At 42.3% G+C, this 25,999-nt stretch overlaps 1 protein-coding gene across 2 annotated transcripts in view; it reads right to left on the bottom strand.

The window, feature by feature from the left end:
- prkd2 (protein kinase D2) overlaps positions 1-25,706 on the bottom strand; it is a 39,837-nt gene extending 14,131 nt beyond the window's left edge. The window contains exons 1-2 of one of the 2 annotated variants that reach the window (XM_073485110.1): positions 24,785-25,706; positions 251-389 (exon numbers count right to left, since the gene is read on the bottom strand). In XM_073485110.1, the coding sequence (XP_073341211.1) occupies positions 251-389; positions 24,785-25,135 (490 nt within the window). In that variant the 5' untranslated portion in view covers positions 25,136-25,706. The remainder of the gene's footprint in view (positions 1-250; positions 390-24,784) is intronic. The other variant, XM_073485102.1, reaches the window with a different exon arrangement.
- Between the last annotated feature and the right edge of the window lie 293 nt (positions 25,707-25,999).

The raw sequence follows: 25,999 nt of genomic DNA, 5'->3' as shown, positions 1-25,999 counted from the left end.
GCGGAGGAAAGAAGGAAGGTCATTTAGATTTGAATATGGCTATCTTGTACCCGAATAATGGTACAATAATAATGGCAAGGCAATGGTAACTTCCGGGATGGCCTACAAAAAAAATAATCCCTGCAGCACTTAATGGCACAAGATAGTCATATTATAGGAGAAGAGAAGAGAAGAGAAGAGAAGAGAAGAGAAGAGAAGAGAAGAGAAGAGAAGAGAAGAGAAGAGAAGAGAAGAGAAGATGGTTTCTTACCAGAGAGCACAACCTCCACCAGATCTCCCTCCTGAATGTCACCGGCATTTTTAACCAGTTGCAGGATGTTGTTGGTGGATGTGTCATGCTTGAACAGAAGAATCTTGTCATAGATGCCATAGAAGCCGCACTCTGGAAACTATATAAAGAAAACATAATAGAAGTATAGGTTAGGAGGATCAACTGTAGATTTTGTTGAATTTCACACAAGTCAATAAATGGCTTTATGTCACTACCATGTTTCTGGTAGTGACAGATATATTACATGTGGGTTTTTTTAATATAATTTTCATTATTTCGATTGTAAATTACTGTGTGATTTGTGATTCTGGACTTTTGCAATGCTGGTTCTTCTTTTTCTTTTCTCTCGCGATGTTTGTCGTTATGCACCAATATACACCAAGTCAAATTCCTTGTGCGTGAAAATCTACTTGGCAATAACCCTGATTCTGATTCAGATTATTATCAACTGGAGAGAAATTACATATTACATTTAGTCCATATTACAAACTAGTGTTTATATAATATATATACAATATCTTCTCTCCGACAGCAAGTTGACACACATTTTTTTTTAAAGGCCTGAGCTGAAGAGAAAAATATGTATGTTTCTAAAAAGATGTGACATTTAGAGAAAGAAGAAAGCAAGAAGGAATCATATCTCGTCATGTTATAACCGTTTTATATTTATCTTTTGATAAAAATCTAAAATTTGCTCACGTCAGTCCATTTTCCCCGTGGTATCCAACATGGTATCAAATATAAAAAAAATTTTCAAGGTATTGTATCAAAGTTGGAAAGTCAGGTATTGTGACACCACAACTATAAACAACGTCAAACATATCACTGCTCTGCTGTTTTCATTATCGATAACGACGTCTACATTCGGAAACATCACATGCGGCAGCCCTGTGAACATGGTTCATATAGGTACAGCACTGGAATGTCTATATGCTATCAAGCATATGACAGCATGTCCTTAACTAATGCTATCATGCACAGCTATGTAAAGCCCCTGGAATATATAGACGCCAACACACACACACACACACACACACACACACACACACACACACACACACACACACACACACACACGCACACACAGTTTGACTAGTGATAAACAAGACACGCTGGCTGAATTCCACAAATCAAGCAACTTAGTCAAAGTGGAAAGCAAGACAAAGAAGAAACTCTATCCACCTTCTTATCAGTCATATGCACAGTGCATACACACACACACACACACACATACATGCACACATGCACACAGGTGTTTCCATGAAGCTCTTACAGAGATATGAGAGATGAGAGTGTCAGTCAGAAGTCAGCAGAGCAAAGGGAGGCTGTCATAGGGAAACCCTGCGCTCCTGAATAGTTAATGCTGCCTGGTTCACTTCAGTGGCCACACCACACAGGACACCACAGTACACACACAATCGTCCCTGTGTGTCTTGTTGTTGTTTTTCTCATGGTGGAGTCAAGATTCACCATCTGGCCGGGCTCTAACAGCTTACAGGAAGGGGAACCCTGGTCTCCACCTTGGAGCGACACAATGACACACATACACACACCTCCTCCTCACTTACCATCAGACACACCCTCCTTACAAACACGAACACACACACACACACAACCTCTCTTCCCCCCCATTTCCCTTCTTTTCTCCTAAATACACACACGGTCTCCCCCTCAGTTTCCCAACAGGCACTCCACATCACCACATCTGAAATCCAGGCCTGGCTTGTACCGCTGCCAAACTACACAGTGAGTCCACCACGCCCCAGCAGTGGGCTACTGCTACTGAGTACACACTCAACAACCAGACACAAACAGCACATAGTGGACTTTTTTTTTTTTTTCAAAACCTGCACATGATCTGTAACTGATTTCCCAAACATCCATAAAGCGAATCACAGACACAAGGTTACAGCCAAAAAAGGCGATAACAAGGGGGAGGAAAACAAGCCCTGAGGTGTGAAAGAGCAGATGAACATAGTGAAACCATTTAAATTACACCTCTGTTTGTTTAGCACACCTGTTATGTCACGCTGATTCACAAACAAGACAAAGTAAACAAGGTTTTACGCAGTAGAAGAAGAAAGAATTACACAGAAAGCGTTGAGAGGGTAGAGTTAGGTGAGGGATGGAAGTAATATTAAATATATTGTAATTTAGAGGAAAAAAACAGTAACTTTCTTCTTACAGCACGCAAGCAAGCAGAAGTTAAACTTGCTTTTTTAGGCACTTAGAGGCAGCGGAAACTGGCTATAAACACAAGACTGACACATTACCTCCTTTTAAGGTTTGAATTGAGTTTCCCCAATTGAAATGCTTGAGGAATTAACAATCAAAACTTGATGCACTACACATTTTGGCTCTTAAAATGAAAACAATAAGCTTGTAAAAGCTCAGTAAAATGGAAGAGAAATGCAGAGTTGGTGGTAATTCTCTCTGGGTAAATCAGGTGGGACTTCCCACACAAGAAGTCACAATATACACTGTCAATATAAAATATTGATTATAGCTGCTTTAAACAAATCAAATCATCATCCAAATTCAGCCCAGTCGCCAGGATATAATGTTAGAAGTTTCTGCAAACCACAGATTTGTTCATACAGTATGTACATATAATAGGCTGTGTATACTGACATTTCTACTATGGTGGTGCAGTTACAGGTGAAAAGGCTGGGTGACTGCAGTTCAAGTGTGTTTCAATATTTTTAAGGAGACCTGGGCCCGTCTCCAGACACGTTTGTGACGATCAAAACAGTATTTTAAGCCAAACCATGATGTTTTCCTCGTCATTACCAAGTGTTTTTTGTGCCTATACCTAAGCACAGCGTTGAGACAAGAGAGAAATATAAAATTAAATCTATAAAAAAAAACGCAAAGTTGCATTGAACCTATCTGTGGTTTTGCAGAAACATACTAAGCTAACCTTTGTTTTGGCGATTAGTTTGTTAGGTTGTGTATATCACTATCTAGCCATGCAGATTGTTTCGGTTTCATTTTCCCAGCTTATGAGATACCATCTCTGAAATGTCTAGGTGTACTCATAAACCTGCTGGGATTCTAAATCTCAAAATACTGGGCTCCTAACCATTCAAAAAATAAATAAAACATCAGTAGTTGGTACGGACGTCTCTCACCAAGGCCCTCTTCATTGTCTTCCTACCCAAATATGAGACGCTAGCTCAGTTATTCTAACCTAACCTCATTTAGTAAGCCCTGTATACTAAACTTCAGCTGTCCAACTTTTACTTAGTCTATATGGGCAATGCATGGTTAAGTAGATTTCATGAGTTCATCCACCACTGTGGGTGCAACAGCCTTGACCATGAGCGACCACAGGGTCCTCAGACTGGCGAAGAGCCTATCCTTCAGAGGCAACAGAGCCTCCTGATCACCCTGAACTGTAGAGTTTAACCATGAGTCGCTGAAAGGAATTTCATTTCAATCAGTCAACTCATGAAAAGGCTGTATGTGAGTGTTAATGGAAAGAGAGTGGGCAGTGATGATGACGTCCCCCCTTGAGCAACACAGATTCAGAGCTTTCATGTGGATGCTTGAGCGGAGGTGGGTCAGCAGAGTAGCATTCAGTAAGACAGTGGGTTTTAAGTGCACCACCATGATTAAAAGGACATGTCGGATGTGTGATGCAGTGCGTGAATGTCATGTCAGTGTAGCAGCGACTCGAGCTGGGGCTGCCTGAACTGGCTTCATTAGTGGTGATCACAGAATTTAAAAAATTCAGCAGCATCGTGTGTTTCCAAAATCAGTCTGAATATTCCATAAAACATGCTGTCAACAGCTTTCAGAGGGACAGTTTTTTTTAGTACAGTTCCAGTAAACCAATTCAATGAGGCCTGTGGATTATCCAGAGAAACAAGGACACTGTTTCTGAAAATTGCTGAATTTTGCAATGTTTGTGTTGTAAGCAACACACATGAAATTCTATCTCCACTGTACTGGGTGGAGGCAGAGAATGGTATCTCCTATGCCAGCCAGATAAATCAAAAACTAGCAGCATGTCTACATACCACTGGTAATAATATATCTTGTTGTTGTTTGCTTTAGTGACAATTTAGTTGAGCAGACGCTTCAACTCCAACAGACGTCTCTATAAATGTTTCAGGCTACAGATACTAATAGGAAGAGGCTCCAAACTTTTCCCAAGTCCCGACTTAACAACCCACAGCTCCTCTGACAGGAGTGAATGATGTAATAACTGCATGCATCAGTACCTGGGATTCCCGCAAATAAGACCAACTGCTGCCGCTTGTAATTACAAACACCCACAAAGCCCAGATCAGAGGAGACTCCCAGCTCTGCCCAAATCCCCAGACAACCCTCAGCCTAAGTCATTTGTAAGCCCCACGCCGCTGTTTGATGCCAGCCTCTCTGCCATTAACCCCACGCTGTTACTGTTACTGCTCACTTCTTTCCCGAGCGACTCAAGACAGAAGGCAAGTTATATTATCCTGCTCCTCTACTGTCCAAAACATACACAATGTACCGACCACAAGTGCAGTCGCCACGTCTGTGCAGACCACAAGTCTTTACAGCTCGACTGAGAAGCACAAAATCCCAACTCCACAAACCACAGTTACCTCAGAGAAAATTACCGTTTTCTTCTTTTCTTCTCTCCCTGTTCCAGTTTTCAGTGAAAGTACAGGGTGGGAAGAGCAGAAAAACCGCACATTACTTCTGTCTGTGTGTCAACATGGTGAAAAATCACATTATTTGTCTTTTAATTACGATCATCTCTACATGTTTATGTGTGCTCTATATGCCTGTGAGGGTAGAGGTTGTAAGAGATTGTGTGTATGTGTAGACAAAGAGCTGGCTGTATTATCATATATACTGTAGTATAGTGTAGTGTGGTTTGCCTGGAGACAGGGCCGTGTCTCCGGCTCGTTTCTTTGGGTTACCAGGGATCAGGTTGCCCTGCGTTGCCTGCACTATTCCTGCAGCTCTTCGGGCCAATGAAGCCATTATGAGCGAAATGAATTATGGACTAGGTTTTCTTTACCTCGACCCCTCCCTCTTTTTCTCCCATCACTCTTAATTTCCTCCTCAGCGCCTTGTTTACTAACCTCTCCTTACTTTTTTCTGGGCTTTGTTTTTAACAATATATGTTTTATGAGCCTCTCTTAAAAAAAGGTGCAACATACAAAAGAGCTGTAAAGTAAACTGAACAGAGAAAAGAATCCACAAAGAAAAGCATTCTGACGTCTGTTTTGAGCTGTACCAGTCACTAATACTCTCCTCACTGTGGTCCACTCCCTCTCTCTCCGAGCTGATGTAATGTTAAGGTCGGCCAGCAGTGCTCCTTCTCGCCAACAACTTGACTAACCCACTTTCTTAAAAGGTTCGATACTGTATTTTGTTCAGGACATGGTGAAATGATTTTCCCTGGGAGCACATGTTTCTCAGGAGTTGGTGGGTCAAAGGAGCTACGAGGCCAGTCAATACTGAAATGCCTTTAAAATGAATAAAAAAAACTGACTCCTATGATATTCAGAAGACAGAACAATAAGATTCTTGATCTTCTCCTACTGAGCTATTTCATTCCCAAGCCATAAACTGTCTTACCTTTTAAAGTCAAGTCAAGTTTTCTTTGTATAGTGCCCATTAACAATAAAAATGATCTCATGATGCTTTCCACTTGGAGTAGATCAAGACCATACTCTTTGATTTATTTGTTATTTCTTATAAATATTAAAAGTGCCCCTTTAAAAGGTCCAGTGTGTAGGATTGAGTGGCAGTTAGCAATGAGGTTGCAGATTTTAACAAACTTAATCCCCCTTGTGTCACCCTTCCCTACAGTTGCCACCAAAAAAAAATGCAAAAGGAGTCAGTGTTTGATTTGTCTGGTCTGGGCTACCATAGGAAAATGGCTGTGCAACATGGCAGACTCTGTAAAAAGGACCCGCTCCCTCTGTAGAAATAAAAAGGGAGTCATTCCAAGGTAATGAAAACACAACGATTCTTAGTTTCATGTGATCTTTATGAATATTATACTCCATTTTTGCCCATAGATCCCTAAATCACACACACTGTACCTTAAATTCATAAAAATAATAACTCTATTAAATATCAATTAGCTGCAGCTCTAGATATATTCCACATTACACAAAAACATTTTAATTTCTGAAGTCAAGATTCAATTTATAATTGATTTATATATACAATGTGGTAGAATTTAGATTCAACTAGAAAAGTTTGGAAGTTTGGATTGAAATACAAACATGCATACATAGGTAAAGGTAGGTGTTATAGTAGGTGGCACACTTGGACTTATGGGCTCAACAGGAGGTTGTCCAAGTGGTCTGAACTGGAATGAAAACTTAACAACCAACGATGTACATGCAAAGCTGATGCATCCCACATCACCATCACTATAAACAATGACAACTGTCACTTTTTGTTGCTGCTGGACTCAGTGTGCTGTTTCTACTGTCAATAACGTCAAACATCTTTACCCAGATTACACAATCGGTCATTATTAAAAACACACACACTCACACAAAAGGATCCAAACACTCAAAACAAATGATATCACCCTGTGTGTACAGTACACACACAAAAACTCCTTTCTCATCATATCAGTGTGATGTCATGGGACAAGGCTTTTGTGAGTGAAATTTGAGCTCAAAAACATTGTATTCAAACACACATAAACACACATACACACCGGCTGCCATTTCCTCTCCCTCTCCTCTGTGCTCATGTTCTTGTGGTTCTAGTCAACAACCTCAACCGCTCTGGTCAAACTGTACGATGCAGGTCACAAGCACAGAAGAACTGGAACCTGTAGAACATGAAACAATGATCTCATTCCTTTCCAGTTCACTTTAGGTCGGGGCTGCTACGTGCACACCATGAACTCCTTGTAATGATTGCTGCGATGATTTGTTCAAGAGAAATTCAATTGAAAGTAGGAAGAAAAGGGCGTGCAGAGTCTCTCTCAGCACTTCAGCAACAGGTTAGCATCACCTCATCAATGCACCGATGCTTACACACACACACCAATGTCCAGTCGTGTCGGTTGCATTTCAACCTCGAAGACTTGTAGCTTTTAAATATAGACCCTCTTTATATAAAGACGCCGTGTGTGTGAAGAACACAAAGACTTTTATGTCCTGCTGAGAAAGCCGCCTGCTTCTGCTTTTCATCCTCCCCATCATTTCCCCTCCAGCAGCTCAGCATGAGCCACCTTCAACCACCAAACACACAAGCACACGCACACACTCACACATAATTCGATTAATGCAGCAACTTTGATCAAGCCTGCTTAGTGACTCACTGATGGATTTATTCTTATAAAAGGGGTATTAATGCAATTGTACGGATGTTTGTTGCTTCATACCCTCCTTAGTTTTACTTCATCACAACCTGTAACATTGTGAATTCACCCAGGGAACAGGGCACTTGCATGATTAGGGGTTGTTGCTGGTAGTTCCTTCGACATCAACACATTGGCATGTGTTTCCAGATGTGAGGGGAAACTCCACGAAGTCCATCAACTGACAAAGAAAGGACTTTTCTGACTCTATTTCATTGTATATTGTAAAAGTCTATGCGCCATATACCATTAGTTTCACATATTTTTTTAGTAGCAGTATTTTACCATAGTGCTACAATCAGCATTAGCAGTATTTTGAGTACTAATGTTACCTACTTGACACAGGAAACAGCAAACTTGAGCATGTGGTTCATCGCTCTACAAAGGTGTGAAGTAATGTGTGTATAAACATACGATGTGGGTCTGAGGAGGAAGAATGACAGCATGTTAAATATAAGGCAGTGACCCCAGTCGCAGAAAAAAGCCAGACATAGACACACGCACGGTAATGAAAATATAATTTAAAAGAAAAAAGGCTGTAATAGCAGCTAATTATTCAGGTGATGTAGTTTATGTGGATGTTGAAGTGTTTAAGAGCCATCCAACCAGTTCATCAAGACCTGAAAACGGCTGAAGTACAGCTGAAATGCCACATTCTGGGTTAACCTGTAGATGACATCAATGGCTGTTGTAGGCTCTAGGTCGGGTATATAAGCTCCTATCTGCTGTCAATCAAACGACTGCCATCTCAGGATCTAGCTGGTGTAGAGGGATAATGGTGTCTGCTGTGAAATGACAGGGTCTTTTTTTTTTTTTTTACAGGTAAAAGCATGCCATTTTGTCACACTTTGAGGCACTGGCTTAACAGAATAATTGACTAAATTGTCAGTTTTGTGTTCAGTAGTTAAGACTGAAATGGAATAAAAATGATCTCCAGCCACTGTGAGCTGCTGCGGTTGTTGCTTCAGAACAACTGGTGGATTGAGATGTTACAGAGTGACAGTAGCTGGATATGTGTTTACACAGTGAAGTGTGTTACAGAAACACTGCAGTTCTGTAGAATCAATCAGGCCCAACGACTGAAGATCAGCATGGATAAAACACAAAACGCGCCGCGTGTGACACCGAGCTCTGTAAACAGTGTGACCTCTATAGCCCTACATGGTCTTGCACGCTGATGTGTTTCTGCAACAGAAGCTGGTTATCACAACAGGAACCTGATCCAGCCATTTTATAGTCAAGAGGAAACACGCTGCATCCCTTCAAACAACAGACATTGTGTAAACATCCACGTCTCACTGTGTAAAAAATCAGACAGCCTCTGAACACGTGTTTGCATGTACACACTCACATTCTCGAGGATGATGATGGAGGGTGTATATGTGTGTGTGTGTGTGTGTGTGTGTGTGTGTGTGTGGGTGTGTGCATTTCTATTTACATAAACCATGCTAATAGTTGGACCACATCTCTCTCTTTCCTTGTTAACATGTCAGGCACGGGACTCAGAAAGAACCGCCCCACCTTTCTGAAAGTGATGAAGTGTTTAATGAGGGGTTGCCCTGGCAACGGGCATGTAAAGACGTCAACGATCCGCCCTCATTAGCTCCTGACAACAACTTGGTGCAACGCAGGAATTTTTCCTTTTGCTGACAGTGTCGGTGACGGAACTAACGTGTGACTGGACCAGCGTGTTATTTTTAACTCCAGTGAGGTCACACGCTGACATAGAGATGGAGCAGATGACAAAAATGACAGCCATCCCTGCCCTCTCTGTGCCCTCAGGCACCTGTAGCGTCTGTGCCGCCTTTAGGAAAACAAGAAGTGCACAGGATCTGTTGGTTTTACGCTCGCAACACGTATTAAATCACAGGAGTGAGTGACAGCTGTGTACCGGCAGGACAGGGAATGACGTGACACCCATGACGTCAGCTAACCGCTGGGCATGGCAGACACAAAGAAGCAGAACAAAATGAAGATGAATTAACGCAGAAAGTGTGTACACAAGGAAGGACAAGTGAAAAAGCGTAGTTTCCCATGCTCGCTCATGATGTCACGACCCATAACTTATTGATTCACTTGACAGTTGATTGTGATTTTGTGTTGAGACGCGTTCTCTCTCACATAGACACCAACACACGCTCACACAGAGAAACACCCACACAGGTGTGTGTGTACCTGTGTGACAACATACAGTACACATGTGGTAGGAGGTTCAAAGCAAGTTGAGAGCTTGTGCAGCAGGATGCAGTTTATCAGTGGAAATAATAACAATCAGTACAATCATGATTGTTACAATGAGACATTAAAAGGGCAAATGCAAAAGCTTCTCTCTTCCTGGATTTGATTTGTTTCCTATTTAAACATGATACCGAGGAAGGACATGAGACACAGGAACAATGTTTTAAACCAATGGGACTTCTCTGGCTGATAAAGAAAGTTTTATTGTTCGGCTGATGCTAAAAATAGGGTGTTTTCGAAAACAAAAGAAAATGCAGGTCTGTGCAGCTGTCAGTCACTTATCTTTGGTTTGACAATTACTTTACTCATGGACAAGAATGGCAGAAGAAATCATTGTAAGCTACTAGTTTTATGTACAGTAAATGTTTCTCATGAGTTTGTGGGATCAAAGAGCTACAGGGCCAGCAAATACTGGGATTTTAAAAAATAGCTCTTCAAGAATACCCACATTTCTCGTTTCGATTTATGTTTGAAACTGATTAGCACATCAGACTCTACTGCTGTGTGTTTGTTTTTGAGTCTTTCTACCCCTGAATGTTCAAATTTCATTTGGTTTTTAGTTGTTTTTTTTTCCTTTCCTTCCTTCTATATGTTCTTGTGCATGTTAAAGATCTTGAAAGTTAAAAAGTTCAAAGTCCACACCAACAGAAGCTCCTCTCTCCAACAGAAAACACTGCTCCTGAAACGCCTCGTCATTAGTCTTGCCTTTCATTCTGTGTTTTTGTGACATCACACAACGAGCTTAAAGAGCTCAAACAGAGCATTTCAGACAGAGGGGGAATACAGTGCTGCAGCAGTGGACAGAATGTGAAAACTATTCTAGCAGTGACCCAAAATAAAAATATGAATCTGAAAATGAGCATTATACGTCTCCTTTAATGCAAAGATAGTTTGATATGAAAATTTGAACAGTATGACAAGCAAAACAAAAGAAAGCCAACACTTTGATTAGAGAGGTCCGTTCTCTAAAGTCTTTTCAAGTCTTCTAAAAGCTCTCGATGTTTTTCTAGCATTTCGTATCGGTTGGTAGCTCGTCATGTTCTATATAATGAGCCCAGCTTCTCTACTGTACTTTACACTTTGACTTCATATTTTCCCCTTACTCATGTGTGTGCGTGAATGTGTGCGTATCATCATGGGGAGCACAGACGTAATCAGGTTAACATTCCTGACCTGCTAGTTTCTGCATACCAGAGATAACTGTGTAAACCTGAGAGACTGGAGGGGGAGTGTAAAAAACCAATGCGCATGACCCATACACACACAATCAGCCAGGACTGTATGCATACAAACACAAAATGCAGCAGTGACAGTCTAAATATGCAACACACAACACACATGCATACATGATTTTACATGAAGTGAGTCAAAGAAATTAAAAAAAAAATCAAAGACTTATTGCCACACAGGAGCGTGGAGATCAAGCTAAAGCAGATGCAGAGTTCAGAGTACATGACAGTGAGGAGACCAAACAGAGAGATCATACAGTTGATTGAAATGGACAAAGTTCATAGAAGAGACAGACGTAAAGAGCTCTGTTCAGTGCGTGTGTGTGTGTGTGTGTGTGTATGTATGTGTGTGTGCACAGCCAGCGAGTGGAAGAGGCTTAGTCTCGAGCAGGAGCACAGGGACAAAGCGTCTCATTCTGCTCCGAGCATCAAGGAGGACGGAGAGGTAACATGAGAGCCGTGACCGGGCATGAGAGAGGGGTCTGAGGATAAAGGAGACACGCACTGCTATTCTGAACCAGCCTTTGTTGGCAGCCCCCACCCATCCTCCTCCTCCTCCTCTCTGTCTTTCCTTGGCTTGGTTCTGACCAGGTAAGTTGATAGGAACATTGGATTCAGCCCACTCTGTACAATGAACAACTCAGTGATTCATGACAAGAGGGAGAGACAGAAAACAGGCCTGAGTAAGAGAAGAGAAGGCGAGTCTGAGATGGAAACAAAATGAGAGCTGACGTTTAAACTACTTCATCAGACTTCTTTGTGTTTTAGCATAAAAGTCACATGCAAGGTTGTCTTTTTATATATATTTTACAGAAACTAAATATCATATTCATTTTGTGTCAATAAAAGCACAGTATTATTTCTGCCTCTAACTCATGGGAGTTGTTTTCTTCATTGTTAAACAACCAACATTACCTTTCCCCAAGTACACAAACCAACAAAGTATAACGGTAAAGTTGTTAAAAGATATTATAATGCATATATTATTATTATTATTATTTTGAAGTAAAAAATAAAAAATATTTTGGTCAAATCTTTGCTGAAATACCTCTTTTTAAGCTTTGCTGCAGTAGTACCTTTTGGTAATTGTTGGTGGTTTTGAAGGCTGTTTGCACATTTTCGCAACTCAGCTAAACAACATTATTATAAATATATAAAGTAATATGTTCTGTTGGCATCAATAGAAGGGTTTTGTGGGGTGTTTCATGCCTTTATTAAAGGATAAGTTCATCCAAAAATGAAAATTTATTTAGTATCTAATCACTCCCATACCAAAAGTTGGGTCGTCCACAAAACATTTCTGGCGCTTCACAGGAAAACATCGTTGCAGCATTCTCCGAAACAACTGTTTCTCCAAAAGCCCCAAATCCGAAACTGATTTGAAAAGACGTTATTTACACCCCCTTTTAAACCAAATCTTCACTGTGGCTGCTAAGCTAAAAGTGTTAGCATGCAACCTGTCTGAAGTGCTTGCACAAGCTCAACTGTGCTTCAAGGTTATAAATAACATCTTTTCAAATCAAATTAGGATTCTGGGGCTTCCAGAGACTTGGATTACGCCAATCAAGCTGTATGGAGCCATTTTATGTTGTTTTGGTTTTTTTCACATTTTAAAAGTCCCCATCTACTTAGGAGAATCCTGCAACGCTATTTTGAAGCTCCAGAAATGTTTTATTAATTACAAAAATTCACCTGACATTTTTATTGTTGGGTGAGCTTACCCTTCAAGGAGTCAACAGGAAATAACATGGGGAGAGAGAGATGAGGGATGACATGCAACCCTAAACCAGACTTGAACCAGGGATATTGCAATTAAATGCACAGCACCGTAACCCCTAGGCCACAAGAGCAACATGACTTTTAAAGTTGCTTGCAAACTAATTGCTTTGCATTGAAAACAAGGCAAAATACTGTACAAGGCATATCTGAAGCATCTGTTTACATGGATTATTCACTGTAATTATATCTTTGTAACTGAATGTTGAATTTTTTAGTTGCTTTAGAGGTTTGGAGGGTTAGTTTCTCTCATGCAGAGGTGAGGAACTGTGTGTACTTGCGCTACAGTTGAGAGTCACTGCACAGACAATGTTTGCTACAGTTTGAAAGCCCTGAAGCATCGATACAGGAATGCATACAGAGCGAGTAGTTATAAAAGTGGTAAATGCATATTTTATGAAGTGATATTATGTAGGTTCCCATCCAGATAGGTCAAAAATCTCCAGTTAGTTTCCAAAAAGAAAATGAAAATCAATGTGTTTCTATAAAGTTTTGTTACAAAAACACTGTGAAGACGTCAAACAAGATATCAAAACCACAACGACTGTAACTTATTGCATTGTAATGGCATGAGCTGCATGTTAGAGACATGGTTCATTTGCTAATCAGTCTACTCCGTGGTGTTGGAGTAGCATAGCAACACATGGTGCACCTACAACACAACACAGGATATAAAAGAAGAAGAAGCGAAAGCATGTCCTTCACTTTCCATCATTCATTTTCCACAACTTTACCATCGTGCTGAAGCAGAACAACTTTTATCTTGAAGCAGAACAACTTTCGTCTTGAATTTTGCACATAAAGAGAGGCGGAGGAAACAAAGAACCAGCCTACGGCAATTTAAATCCACATCCAGTCAGATTTCTCTCTGACAGGACCATGAGCTAGTTTGATCTAATAACAGACTAGCCTGGCTGGTTGTTACATGTACCTTAATTAGTACATTATTGTCTCTGCAGAACTGACAGAAATGATTGTTTTCATGCGCAGTAGGTCACAATCATGTTGAAATATGAGCTTGGGGCGTTATAACATCTCTGCATGACTGCTCATGAATTACAGCGTGACGTCCCAGTCACTGTTGATGCATCTGACTGCACTGACATCGGAAAAAGTCCCCATAATGTTGAAGGTGCCTTCAGATCCGATGCAACACCAAAAACAAAAATCAAATGAGTGATAATGATAGAAAGAGAGAAATGACTGATGTAAACACAGGTGCTGCAGGGGTTCATTTACATATTATGAGCTTTGGTAGATTAACCTGCCTTAAGGAGGTCGATTAAGGAGTGATCATAAAGAAAAACCGCACACACACACACACGCACACTGTGGCATCAGTGTTTGCACATTCTCCATGTGCCCAGAGTGCCCTGGACACACAAACACTCAGAGCTGCATGCTGAGGGCCACAATAGGCACATTACTGCACTCTGAGTCATCCCCTCTTCCTTTATGCCTGTTCCCCCTCTCTCCTCTCCACATGCTGCTCTTTCTTTCCCTCTTTTCACCCCTCTCCTCTCTCTCCTATGTGCGACGGGGCTTTAAACCCTAATTAAAAAAGAGGGAAAAAGGGAGCGAAGCAAATGCTGGAGGCTATACTGAACTCCAGTCATATGACAAGCATGTGGTTAGCTGAGCAGCTGATGCTTAAATTCTTACAAAACCCAAACACTTTCATTGAAATATGTAATCTTAAATCCACTACACCGTCCTTTAGTTTGGGTTTTTCTCTGCACAAATACTGTCACCATACAGATACATACAGAGGAGACACCCTCTTGTTCACTGCAACCACATCGACATGATAATTAAGTTAAATTACCTATGATTATTTTGATGTCATATCAAAGTGGTTGTACCGGCATAGTATTACGGTGTGTAAGTTTAATTTACATGTTTGACTAGGTGTGTGATAAAAGAATAAATTAAGGTAAAGCAGATATGTAACTGTGTGCATTCCTGTCTTTACTGAATTACAACAGCCTTCATCGAGAATTAAACCGATAGTTTAACAGTTTGGGAAATATGCTTATTTACTTTCTGGCAGAGAATTACAAAGGGTTATTTTGTGACCTTTAGAGGTGTTGGTTGGTGGATTTTCTTCCCTTTGGTCAGAGCCAGGATAGATATTTCTTCCTGTTTCTGGTCTTTTTGCTCAGCTAAGTTAGCCGTCTTCTGGCTCGAGCTTCTCGTCTTTAAGTTGACTAACATGAGAGCAGTGGTAGAAGAAGTATTCAGATCTTTTACTTTAAGGTCCAGTTTGTAAGAAAGGTGATTTTTGAGTCTCATTTCCAGCTCGTCATATACTGAGGCTTTGGGATTGTAGGTCGGAAAAGCCGCCATCCCAAAGTGTCAGTATTTGACGAGTTGGGAATAAGACTCAAAAATCAACTTTCTTACAAATTGGACCTTTAAAACGAGACAAATGCTCATATTCAGGTTCATAATTTTATTTTGGTCTACTACTAGACTAGGTTTACATGTCCAGCGCTGCAGCACTGTATTCCCTCTCTGTCTGAAACACTATGTTCCCCCTCCTGATTGGTCAGCTTCTGTTGGTACAAACCTTTTAAACTTTCAAGATCTTTTACATGAACATAGAAAACACTGAAGGAATGGAAAAAAACTAAAAAACATAATAGGTCTCCTTTAAGTATCAATACAACAGTGTAGAAATGCTCTGTTATTCTGCAAAAGCATCCAAATATACTTAAAATACCAAAAGTTAAGCAACTCATAATGCAGAATGGTCTATTTCAGAATAATGTATGTTACTGGATTATAATTGTTGATGCATTCATGTGTGAGCATTACTTTAATGTTGCAGCTGATACAGGTGGGGGTAATTTTAACAAAATAACAAGCAACTGAAGGTATCAAATAAATGTAGTAGGGTAAAAAATACAATAGTAAGTAAAGTACAAGTTCCTTTAAAATTGCACTTAGTTACTTTTCACCACTGCACTGCATGAGATACTGGTATTAAATTTCTCATCTTACTGTCTGGAAGAAAATAAAAAAGCTTCTCCCAAACTGCCGAACTGATGGATACACGTTATTTCCAGCTGCTTCTTCCACTGACCAGTCTTCAATATTGATGTCATGTGTTTATCTTCTGAGGTAAGACTGTGGTTTTGCCCATTTGCCCTCATGACTGAGAGTCCTCTGCATGCAGACACACACACACACACACACACACACACACTCACAAGCACCTCATGTGTCTGGGCCACACTGCTGTAGTGCCCCAGACGAACCTAACCCACCCTGTCAACCTTCACACTGAGCCCATTGTCTGCTCTCACAAGCTCATTTCACACACCTTATTGGACATTATTAGAGAAAATAATTTCATGAGCTGTCCTGATTCACCTCTCCCCGTTTTTCACTGAGCTCGTGTCCAAGAACCAAAAAGAAGAACCAAAAGTGTGACATTTCGATGGCGGTTACTAACAAACATCACTTCAGCCTCTCTCTGTGTTATGAAAGTGTGTGTGTGTTTATCTGTCCTTGATCTGCAGTGCTCTCCCTGCGCTCAAAGGGCCCTGTGTTGTGTACTTTCTCTGACACGCAAAGAAATTCTCTCTAACCAGCTCGTACAAACTCTCTGCATGATCACTTCCCACCGAATGCCGCTCAGCTCTGCTCTGAGGCTCCCAATTGGATTACAGCACAAAATCGTTTTTACTGATGCTAATCGCTGGATTAGTATCATAAGGTCTCCTTTGCTCAGATCAAGAGAAGGAATGCAGGGGCCTAGGAAATACATGAATGACACAAAAATCAGGTAGGCCTTAAAGGATAATTCCACTTTATTACAACTTGGGCCTCATATTACTAGTTTTGGCTGTTATTTCTACTGGTTATGAAAACACTTGACCCCATTGAAGACCCTCTGCTGCATTTCATTAAATCTCTACAGCCACCTGAAGGCAGCTGCACAGATATGTTGATGATCTGCAGCATCTGATTGGAGATATTTTTCCCCACCAGAGTGCAGTGACATTACACACAGTTATCCAGTGTGTTTACTTTGATAAGTCCCTTACAAGTTACACCAGACTGGTGCAAAATAATCCATACAATTCTACACACACTCAGCATTATGTCGTTTATGTAGGGGAGACGTCAGAGTACAGCGGTCGATCCTTTCTGAGTATCATTGCCTCTTTTCCAGCTTCATTTCTAGCAAAAGTGGCGTTTGATGTTTTAAATGCATGATGGTGCACTCCTGTGTCACATTTTAAGATATGATGTGACCAGGTCTTGTGTGAGATACAGAATCAGCTGCTTCAGAGCCATGAGACCGCTGATGTGACCGGCTCGGTGAGTATGTATTAATCACCCCACCTCTCTCTGGTCTATATTCACCTTCACTCAGCACTCTTGCACTTTGCTCTGTTGCACATACATGAACAAAAATAGCAGGTGCGCTTGAAGACGTCCACACGGCCCGTCTTGTTGTTGTGCTTGCACAATTACAATAGGACCTTTAGACTAAAACTTCCAAAGAAGAGAAATGTTTGAAGGTGAACAGGAAGTCAGTCTCTCATTAAAGTCTAAATCTAAAAGTGATAAATAGCTCTATATTCCAATAGTAATCTCTTTTATAGACTGTTCAGTAACACATGTCTCCCCTCCCCCTGTTCATGCAGTAAAAGAGAAAATAAACTTTCTGGTATCCCTGCCCACTTCATCCAATCAGGACAGAGATCTCCATAAAGAGGTGGAGGTGGAGAGCAGGATCCTCCTGTTTGCTGCTATGACTGGCGATTACCGCCCTGTATTCATGTGGTAATGTAGAGTGGAGGGGGGAGATTGCTGCAAAACGGTTACAGCAGCTTTAAAGTGGACAGTTTGAGTAATAATTAAAGTTCATCTTCTTTTTCTCTTCCAGATAAAATCGGCAGAACTTGGGTTTGTCACCAGTCGCGACAGTGTTAACTGGCAAAGTTTACACCTTGTGAATCTGTGTGTGTGTGTGTCATCATAGCAATTTGTGGTCCTGGAGAGCCCCACTGTCACAGGCACCAACACAGCAGAAGTTTGAGAATTTTGCCAGGTGTTTATATGTCCGTCAGACTGTGGACAGATTTTAATGTTTAATGAAAAGGTTAGGTGCACCAGTTCAGCCAGTGTGAATAATTAGTCTGGAGCCCTGCCATGAGTACTGAGTAGCAGTGGCGGACTCAGGATGTTCGAGGTGCAGGAGGGGAAAATAAAATTAAAGGGCACTAGCTGTATGAGGCGGGGCACCAGCACCCAAGAGGACATTTCACCATGTTTTGTCCACTGGAAGGGCACTTTATCATATTTTATCTACCATAGGGGCATCCAAGAGAGCACTTTCGCAGTGTTTTTTCAAACATAGGAGCACCAGGGGGGATGACTGCCCCATCACAAGATGGTTTCTCATTTAAAATACATTTTAAAACCTGTATGATGACCGTTTCTTGCCTCATCACCTCATCAAACATTCCTTTAATACACTCGCCAGTGCGACAGATTAGCTTTGTGCATTCTCCCAAATTGTCGTTTCAAGATCACAAGCTCAGCTTCTACTCAAAAATTCAAACCCTTCAAATCTCCATCTATCATCTACGTCTGATACATACACCCCTGCCACCGGGCTCCGGGCAGCGGTGTGTGATTTGAATAATCAAATGTCCTTGTGCGAGCTAAGCTTACCCAGCAGCTCACCGCCAAACAGCCAGGAGACGCCAAGCACGGTCAGTCATGCAAAGCTGTTCCGCTACCATGCAAATGTGGGAGAGCGAGAGACACACACAAGGAGAGAGAGGCAGAAGTGATACATTTTGAAAATAGACGCCATGCTCTTTACAGATAAAACTATTATAACCTATGTGAGATTCAGAGCATTTGGTGAATTTGGTTTGTTATCTTCACTCAGCCATCAAATGTCCTGCAGCCTGACAGAGGCGTGGTTTGTCCTTTCACTTGTACGTCCACCTGCCAGTGTCCCGCTAATTGACTGGCATTTATTCATTGACCAACAAAGGTTTGGGCTGATAAGCAGAGTGTATTTGCCCAGTCGCTCTGACACATATGGGAGGCTTTTTAATAATCCAAGCAGCAAGACAACCCCCCCCACCCACCCTACCGCATGACCTCAGATCAGGAAAGAGAATGAAAGTGTGGCTGCCGGTTGTAATTTAGACCAAATTAAGTCAGTGTCCTCACCTACAGCACCGCTCAACACGGAACCTTGTTGTTTTCACACAAACAATACGACCTTGTCTGTCACACTGGGCCTTTATCTGGAAAATCAGGGCCAACTGTTACTTTACAATGTGTGTGTGTGCAGAATACATGTGCAAGAGAGTGAGGTAAACAGGAGGTGGTGTGTATGATCCCATTCCCAGGGCCAAACTGCTTCTCCAGGGAGGGAGATAAAGAAACAGCCCCTTCCAAAACGGAGGTGGAAACAATGGCCAGGGCAGGGGCTCTCTGTCGCAGCTGTGTGTGTTTGTGTGTGTGTGGTTGCTGATATTTCTTTGTGTTTCTAATCATCTAAATGAAGAACAAGAAGAAGCTGCTGCCTCATTTTACACTTTAATCAGAGATTTCCTTGTTACAAAATGCAGAACTAGATTAACTTGTTCCAGAACTAAATGGCATTCTCTAGCGTGCTAAACTGACATTTAACATGATAGTGTATAATAATATATTTATATAGAGTGCTTCCTCCACTGCTGGATCCGACACAGCTCGCTGGCTGTTAAATGTGTCGTAACTCATCACAGATTAGCCTGCTGACACGCTCAACAATCCAGTAATGTGACCATGGGTGACACTGACAAGACTCAACAGGTTCTCGCTTACACTCACACACACTGTAACACACCCACTGACGTCAACACAAAATTGCTGCGCATCTCACTGATGACGAAATACAACAAGTTGCTGGCGTCAGAAGAATGGAAACCGTTAAGCTGACACACCTTTTGGCAAACTAGGTGAAGTGGGGGAACACAAAGCCAGAGCAAGCTGTGACCATACAGCATGTTCACTGTACTGCTCCGTGTGTTTTTAAACTGTATGGCTTGGCTTAACGTGTAGCTGATGTCTAACAATCACTGGAAAACATGAATCATTCTGTTCGGGAGTAGGGGATTTTTGACTCATCACGTCCTAGAAAGTATAAATGCTCCAACTTGTATTGTCCTGTCCTGAGTGTGAATTCCCCCCCATATTTTTCCACTGACTGGAAGCGTGCAAGGAGGCAAACAACCAAAAGAAAAGGTGAGACTGACAGCCAGGCTGTGGCAGTGGGTGGATGAGGGGGTTGGGGGGGGTGAGTGGATGAACAGGAGGTGGGATGCGAGGAGGAAGAGGAGGCAGCGGAGCGTGAGAGGAAGTCGATGATAAGGCAGGCAGAGGGGACCGGAGATGAGCGGATAAGGAGAGGAAGTACAGGATTTAGAGAGGAGGTAGAGAGGCGAAGGCACGAGAGGAGGAAGAGCAGGAGGGACATGTGCCAAAGAGAGTAAGAGGAAACAAACGTCAGTAGCTTTTCATACCAGGAAACAAGGAGGAGAGGAGAGGAGAAAGAAGGAAAGAAGAGAGGAAGGAAAGGAAAGGAAAGGAGATGATTTATATTTATATTATGGTTACATTTTCAGGAAACACCTCGCACATCATCATCATTAGGAGCGACAAAGCATCCAAGTCTTATTTCCAGGCTGTAGAATGAGAACATTGTCATGGGGGGAACTAAAAGGTAAACTGAGGAGAGGAAATAGCGGCAGAGGCAGAAGAAGGGAGTCAGTGAGGCCTGTCCAACAAAAGAGCAAATGCACCAGAGCTGCATCATGGTTGAATGGAGACAGACCTCTGGTTTCCACACTATTAGTTCTTGTTCCATCAGGAGGAGGTGGAGGAGGAGGGAGGAGGGGCCGACTAAATGGGATTTTGGCGAGCATTATTGCCAGGTGTATAGAGCCAGGTTAGACTTCAGAAAGGTGTGGGAAGTGTGGAGTCTGGATGCTGTTTGTGACTGATTTTGACGGCCTCAAAGAGTGGGGTTAATGCTCAGATCATGAGACCTGTCAGATGACTATTAACTCAGGGGTGGTGTCGGGAGTTGAAGCTCCTCTGTGCTCCTCCGCAGAGAAGTGAATGGAAAAACGTGTCAATGGAACACAAGCAGGGAGCCTGTGAATAAACAGAGCCGGTGACTCACCCTTTCTGGGATGGGAGAGATGGATGAACGTGGGCGGGGGTGTGGGGTACCGGCCTGCCTTCACAGCCCCTCTAAACACACCAATGTAGGCATTCATGCGTACGCACATGGTCCAACTCATGTGTCGCACTCAGTTGGCCCGACCAGGACAAGCTGTCTATTGTCCAAATGTCTCACCTAAAGCTGGAGCTCCGAGCAGGGCAGGAGTTCTGTATTTAGGGGATTTGGGGGATTGCTGAGTGTGTGTGTGTGTGTGTGTGTGTGTGTGTGTGTGTGTGTGTGTGTGTGTGTGTGTGTGTGTGTGTGTGTGTGTGTGTGTGTGTGTGTGTGTGTGTGTGTGAAAGGCTTTGCAAGGCTTGGGAAAGATCAGGCTCAGAGTGTCTTTTTGTTTGCGGGATTTAAAGTACTTTTGTCAGATTTCTTTTCTCTTGCTTGATTTTCAAAAAAGCAAAAGTAAAACTCAGCTCTGGATCGGTCGACTGAGGTCAGAGCTCTGCTCAAAATCAGTGGCAGGAGTATCTTGATATCTCTCTTGCATGTCTTGCAAGCCTGCAGGTTATGACTGGTTAAATTGACTATGCACATTTAAATAGCTATGCACCCCAGTCCTCTCGTTCAGTAGTATTCACTATCTTTCCCTCCCCCAACAAACACAGTGTTTCTTTTGTTTATCAAATTGAAATATATGCATCATTTTATACACATTTCCCCAGAATTCAGCATCACATATTTGGGTTTTTGTTTTTTTAAACTTGTGGATCTTCAAGTTTTGTGTGTTTGGTCAGTTGGTTGCAGCGGGAGAGTGGGACTTGAAAAGTTGAAAACAGTGAGGTAGAAGCAAACCATAAAAGAATGCAAATTTCTCTGTTTTTTGCTGACTACGGAGTCTGTGTCTAAATTGGATTCTGTGGAGACGGAGCCGCAAACTGGTACCCAATGTATATTTAGGATGAATCAACATTCCAGAAAGAATCCAGAAGGACTAGATGAGTGTTGCCATGTAAGAAGCTCTATGATTTTCAGTTTTTCTTGGGTATGTAAAAAATCTTGAAAGTTAAAAAGGTCAAAGTCTGCACCAACAGAAGCTCCTCTGTCCCACAGAAAACACTGCTCCTGAAACGCGTCATCATTAGTCCCGCCTTTAATTCCGTGACTTTCTGACATCACACTAAGTCACCATGTCACACATTTGCATAATTTATGCCTTGTGGCTAGTTTGACACGTCAGACTTGATTTAGCACAGCTGCTCTGTTGTTGTAAGCAGTGCTGGCTCAGGCATGTGTGAGCTTACCAATCAGAGCAGAGTGGGTATTCAGGAGGGGGGCCTTAAAGACACAGGAGCGTTTCAGACAGAGGGGGGATAGGGTGCTGCAGCACTGGACAGTATGAGAAAACCGCTGTGTTTTTTGAGCCTTAAAGCAGGTAAACATATTCTAGTAGTTACCCAAAGTAAAATGATGAACCTGAAAATGAGCATATGTCTCCTTTCAGCATGTGTTGTGACACAGAGTTCTCAAGTGTCTCCTTGTCACATGTTTCTTATTAGCTTATCAACAGTGTTAATCCCATGTGATTCAAATGTACAGCAAAATGTGAATCTATGCATTCAATTCATACAGCAAGCAGCGTTTTAACATGAAAATAACTGTCATATGATAATGTACTTTGAGATGTCCTTTACTGTGAAGCAGCTGCAGGCGTTGGACAATTTCTGGTGCTTTTTTACGGGCAATCAGTCGAATACTATGCAAGGAAGGAACTTTGAATTTTATGACAGCTCAGGAAGAGCAAGGCAAAGGAGAAGAACAGTGTAAGAGTATCAAAACTCCCGACAACAACAACCTCTCTCACATTACTCAGGGGAGTACTTTTGGTTTGTCTTGAGAAAACACAAAAAAGGGGAAGAGAAGAAGATGAAGCCACAAGTGAATTGCACAGGCAGCACCACCACAACATCTCAAACTTATTCCAACAATATCTGTTTTCATCATATGGAAACAGTTGGAAGATCCAGCGGCAGATCTATCTCACTGAATTAAACCATGGCAGGGAACCACTCACATGAGAGAGGAAAACAAAGACTGTGCTGCACAAAAGCAGATTAGCAGAGTGGGTAAGCTGGCTGTAGAGAGCTACCCAGTATTTCCTGGAATATTTGCAAATGTGGGGAGTTTTTACAAAGCTGCTGAGCAGGCAGTGGAAATCTGCTAATCTAATCACCTACCAGTTTAATTGGCAGATAAAAACACATGGCCTTCTCAATCTGCTGCCGGTTCTCAAATAAAGACCATATTTCCCATAACACCCATCGCTTCCTGTTGCAAAGAGGATGTTAGCTCTTCTCCCCCCTCCCCAACCCTGCACATGTTTGTTTTGAAGTTTTCAGTTCACTAATGAAGAAACATTTGCTTAGTGTTACTATTCCCAAAGGTCTTTTACTTATACCACCATGTACCTTGTGAGAAATTCACATTAAGTCTCTGAGGTTATTAAAGTAAAATGCTGAATTTTAAATACAGTGGTATCATTTGCAGTAGTTATTTGTAATGCTGCTGTGGACAAAAAAAGTAAAAACATCCAGTAAAAACTCAATGAGCAGACAGAAAAGCAGTGATGTACACACTCACACAAAAGTAAAAGCCAAGGCAGTAAAAGTATGTTCCCTAGAAGAACAGAAAAACTGACAATTACTGAAATTGTTTGGGCAGCTAATTGAAAAAACAAATCCCCATCTACTTCAGTTGTTTAGGAGAATGCTGCAACACTGTTGTGCCGTGAAGCTCCAGAAATGTTTTGTGGACTACGAAACTTTACCCGGCTGGGTAGATAATGACTGAATTTTCATTTTGGGGCGAACTTTTCCTTTACATAATGCCTGGTCCTTCAGCTACAGCTTTTGACTGGGGAAACATGAAAGCAATAGGTGACAGCAAAAAGAAGAAGAAAGAAATCAATGAAGCGCTCAGTGAGGAGACTAAAATTAACCTGATGTGAACCGATGTTATTTTGACATCAAATGCAAAACATCTGATGTTGCACTGAGAAGAAGTGAAAGAGACTTTGAGCCATCACAGATTAAGGTCACAGGCATGGAAGACTTCAGATCCTTCTTGATAATAAAGTCAAGGTGCTCCTCAACAAAAGGATGTTGACTTTCGCATTTTAACTGCATGTCGAGACATGCTTGTTTTTAACTCAGAAGGTGCAATGCAGTAAGATAAGTGCTGCGATTAGTGAACTATGCTTCCTCTGTTTAAACCTCATGTACACAGCACATGTGTTGCAAAAACAGCCAGACTAAACCGACTCTGTCCCAAACATCCCTCTGCTAGTCTGCTGCGCTAGATGTGGCATGGCAAAGCCTCACTGAGCAGTGCTCTCCTCCAACTGTGTGAGGGGAAAAATGCTAATTGCTGTAATTAGAGCTGAGCAAAGTTGTGACATTTTGTACATTCCCTCTGTCACAGCTGCCTGTTCACTTTGTCTGGCTGCATGTTTAAACCCTGTCATTTACCTGTGAGAATAGTAAACAAAAAAGGGTTTAGTGTGAGACCGGGACACAAAAACAAAGAGTGAAAGAAGAGAAGAAAAGCAAGTGTACAACCCAAACTGGTCATCTGACAAGCAGCTTGAAAACCGATATGAATGTGTGGCTTTGTGCATGAACAGCCTTCTACCTGGAGAAAGCAAACACCCAGTTTTACACACACACGATTTCACACACATTTCCTACCTTTGTGTCGACAATGGAGCAGGCGATTTGTTTCACATAAGCCAGGTCTGCACTCTGGGGCATCAGGACAGACTCTCTGGTCAGGCCGATCTGGATGATGAAGGACACCCCTGCTGGAGTAGGAGGCAGTGAAGGCATCAAAGCCCCACCAGGACCCTGCCCTAGTGACAGGTCCATCACAGGAAACCCACCCTGAGCTGGCATAGAGGGCATTGATATGGGGGTCCCCTGCTGCATCACAGCGGAGCCGGGCGGTGAGGAGCCCCCGGGAGGAAAGAAGACCTGAGCCATGGCCCCTGAGGGCATACAAGGGCTCGCGTTAGCCATTCGGAGTCCTGACTCTCTCAACATATACACTCACGGACACACGCCCAGGGGCAGTCAAGAGTTCTCAGAAAACCCACAGTCATTCAAACTGTCTCAGTGGAGGAGAGAGGGGGGCACACACACACTGAGCAGAGTTCCTCTGTGTCCTGTGTCCACCCCCTCCCAGCAGATCAAGGAAGAAATCCTTATCCAGGAAGCAGCGTTTTTTCCTGCTTTCAGCCACTTCTTTCGCGCTTTCTCGCCCGCACACTCCTCTCACAGTCCAGGCATGACAAACATGAGCAATGTGCGTGAAAGGCTCTTAAAAGAAAGACAGACAGAGGGTGTAGAGGGGGAAACTACCCTCCTCTCCTCCTCCTCCACCTTCTTCCTTCCCTCCTTCACCTCTCTCGTCCAAAGAAGTTGCTCTGCAGAGGAGAAAGTCCAAAGTGGATTGAGAAACTCCCTGCCGTGGGAGAGAGAAAACAAAAACAAATGCCAAACTTTGTTGTGCTCCTTCTCCAGGCTGAGTTACAAAATGGCCTCCTTGAACAGGAAACTGTGAGAATGAAGGAGAGCAAGAGACTGCTCTGCTTTTACGAGTCTTGCCCTGTTTCAGTTTCAGCCTCAGTTGAGTCTTTTTTGTGAAAAAGCACAGTGAGAGAGAGAGAGAGAGCTGTCTAAGGGTACCTCCCTCTCCCCCTCCCTCCTCCTGCCCTCTCCTCTGTGCTTTTGCCACAGCCAAGGAGGAAGTGAAATGACTGACATAGCCTGAAGCCAATAGACTCTCGGCAAGTCCCGCCTTTTGACTCCCTGCACTCCAACTTCTCCCTCCTCCCTTTCCTCTCTCTCTCTCTTTCCCTTCCTTGGTTTGGGGTTATCCGTCTTGTTTGCTCCCTCCCTGCAGTC

This window comes from Pagrus major, chromosome 2, assembly GCF_040436345.1.
Source record: "Pagrus major chromosome 2, Pma_NU_1.0".
NCBI classification, from domain to species: Eukaryota; Metazoa; Chordata; class Actinopteri; order Spariformes; family Sparidae; genus Pagrus; species Pagrus major.
The sequence above is the reverse complement of the archived record's forward strand: the minus strand, read 5'-3'. Positions and strand labels throughout refer to the sequence as shown.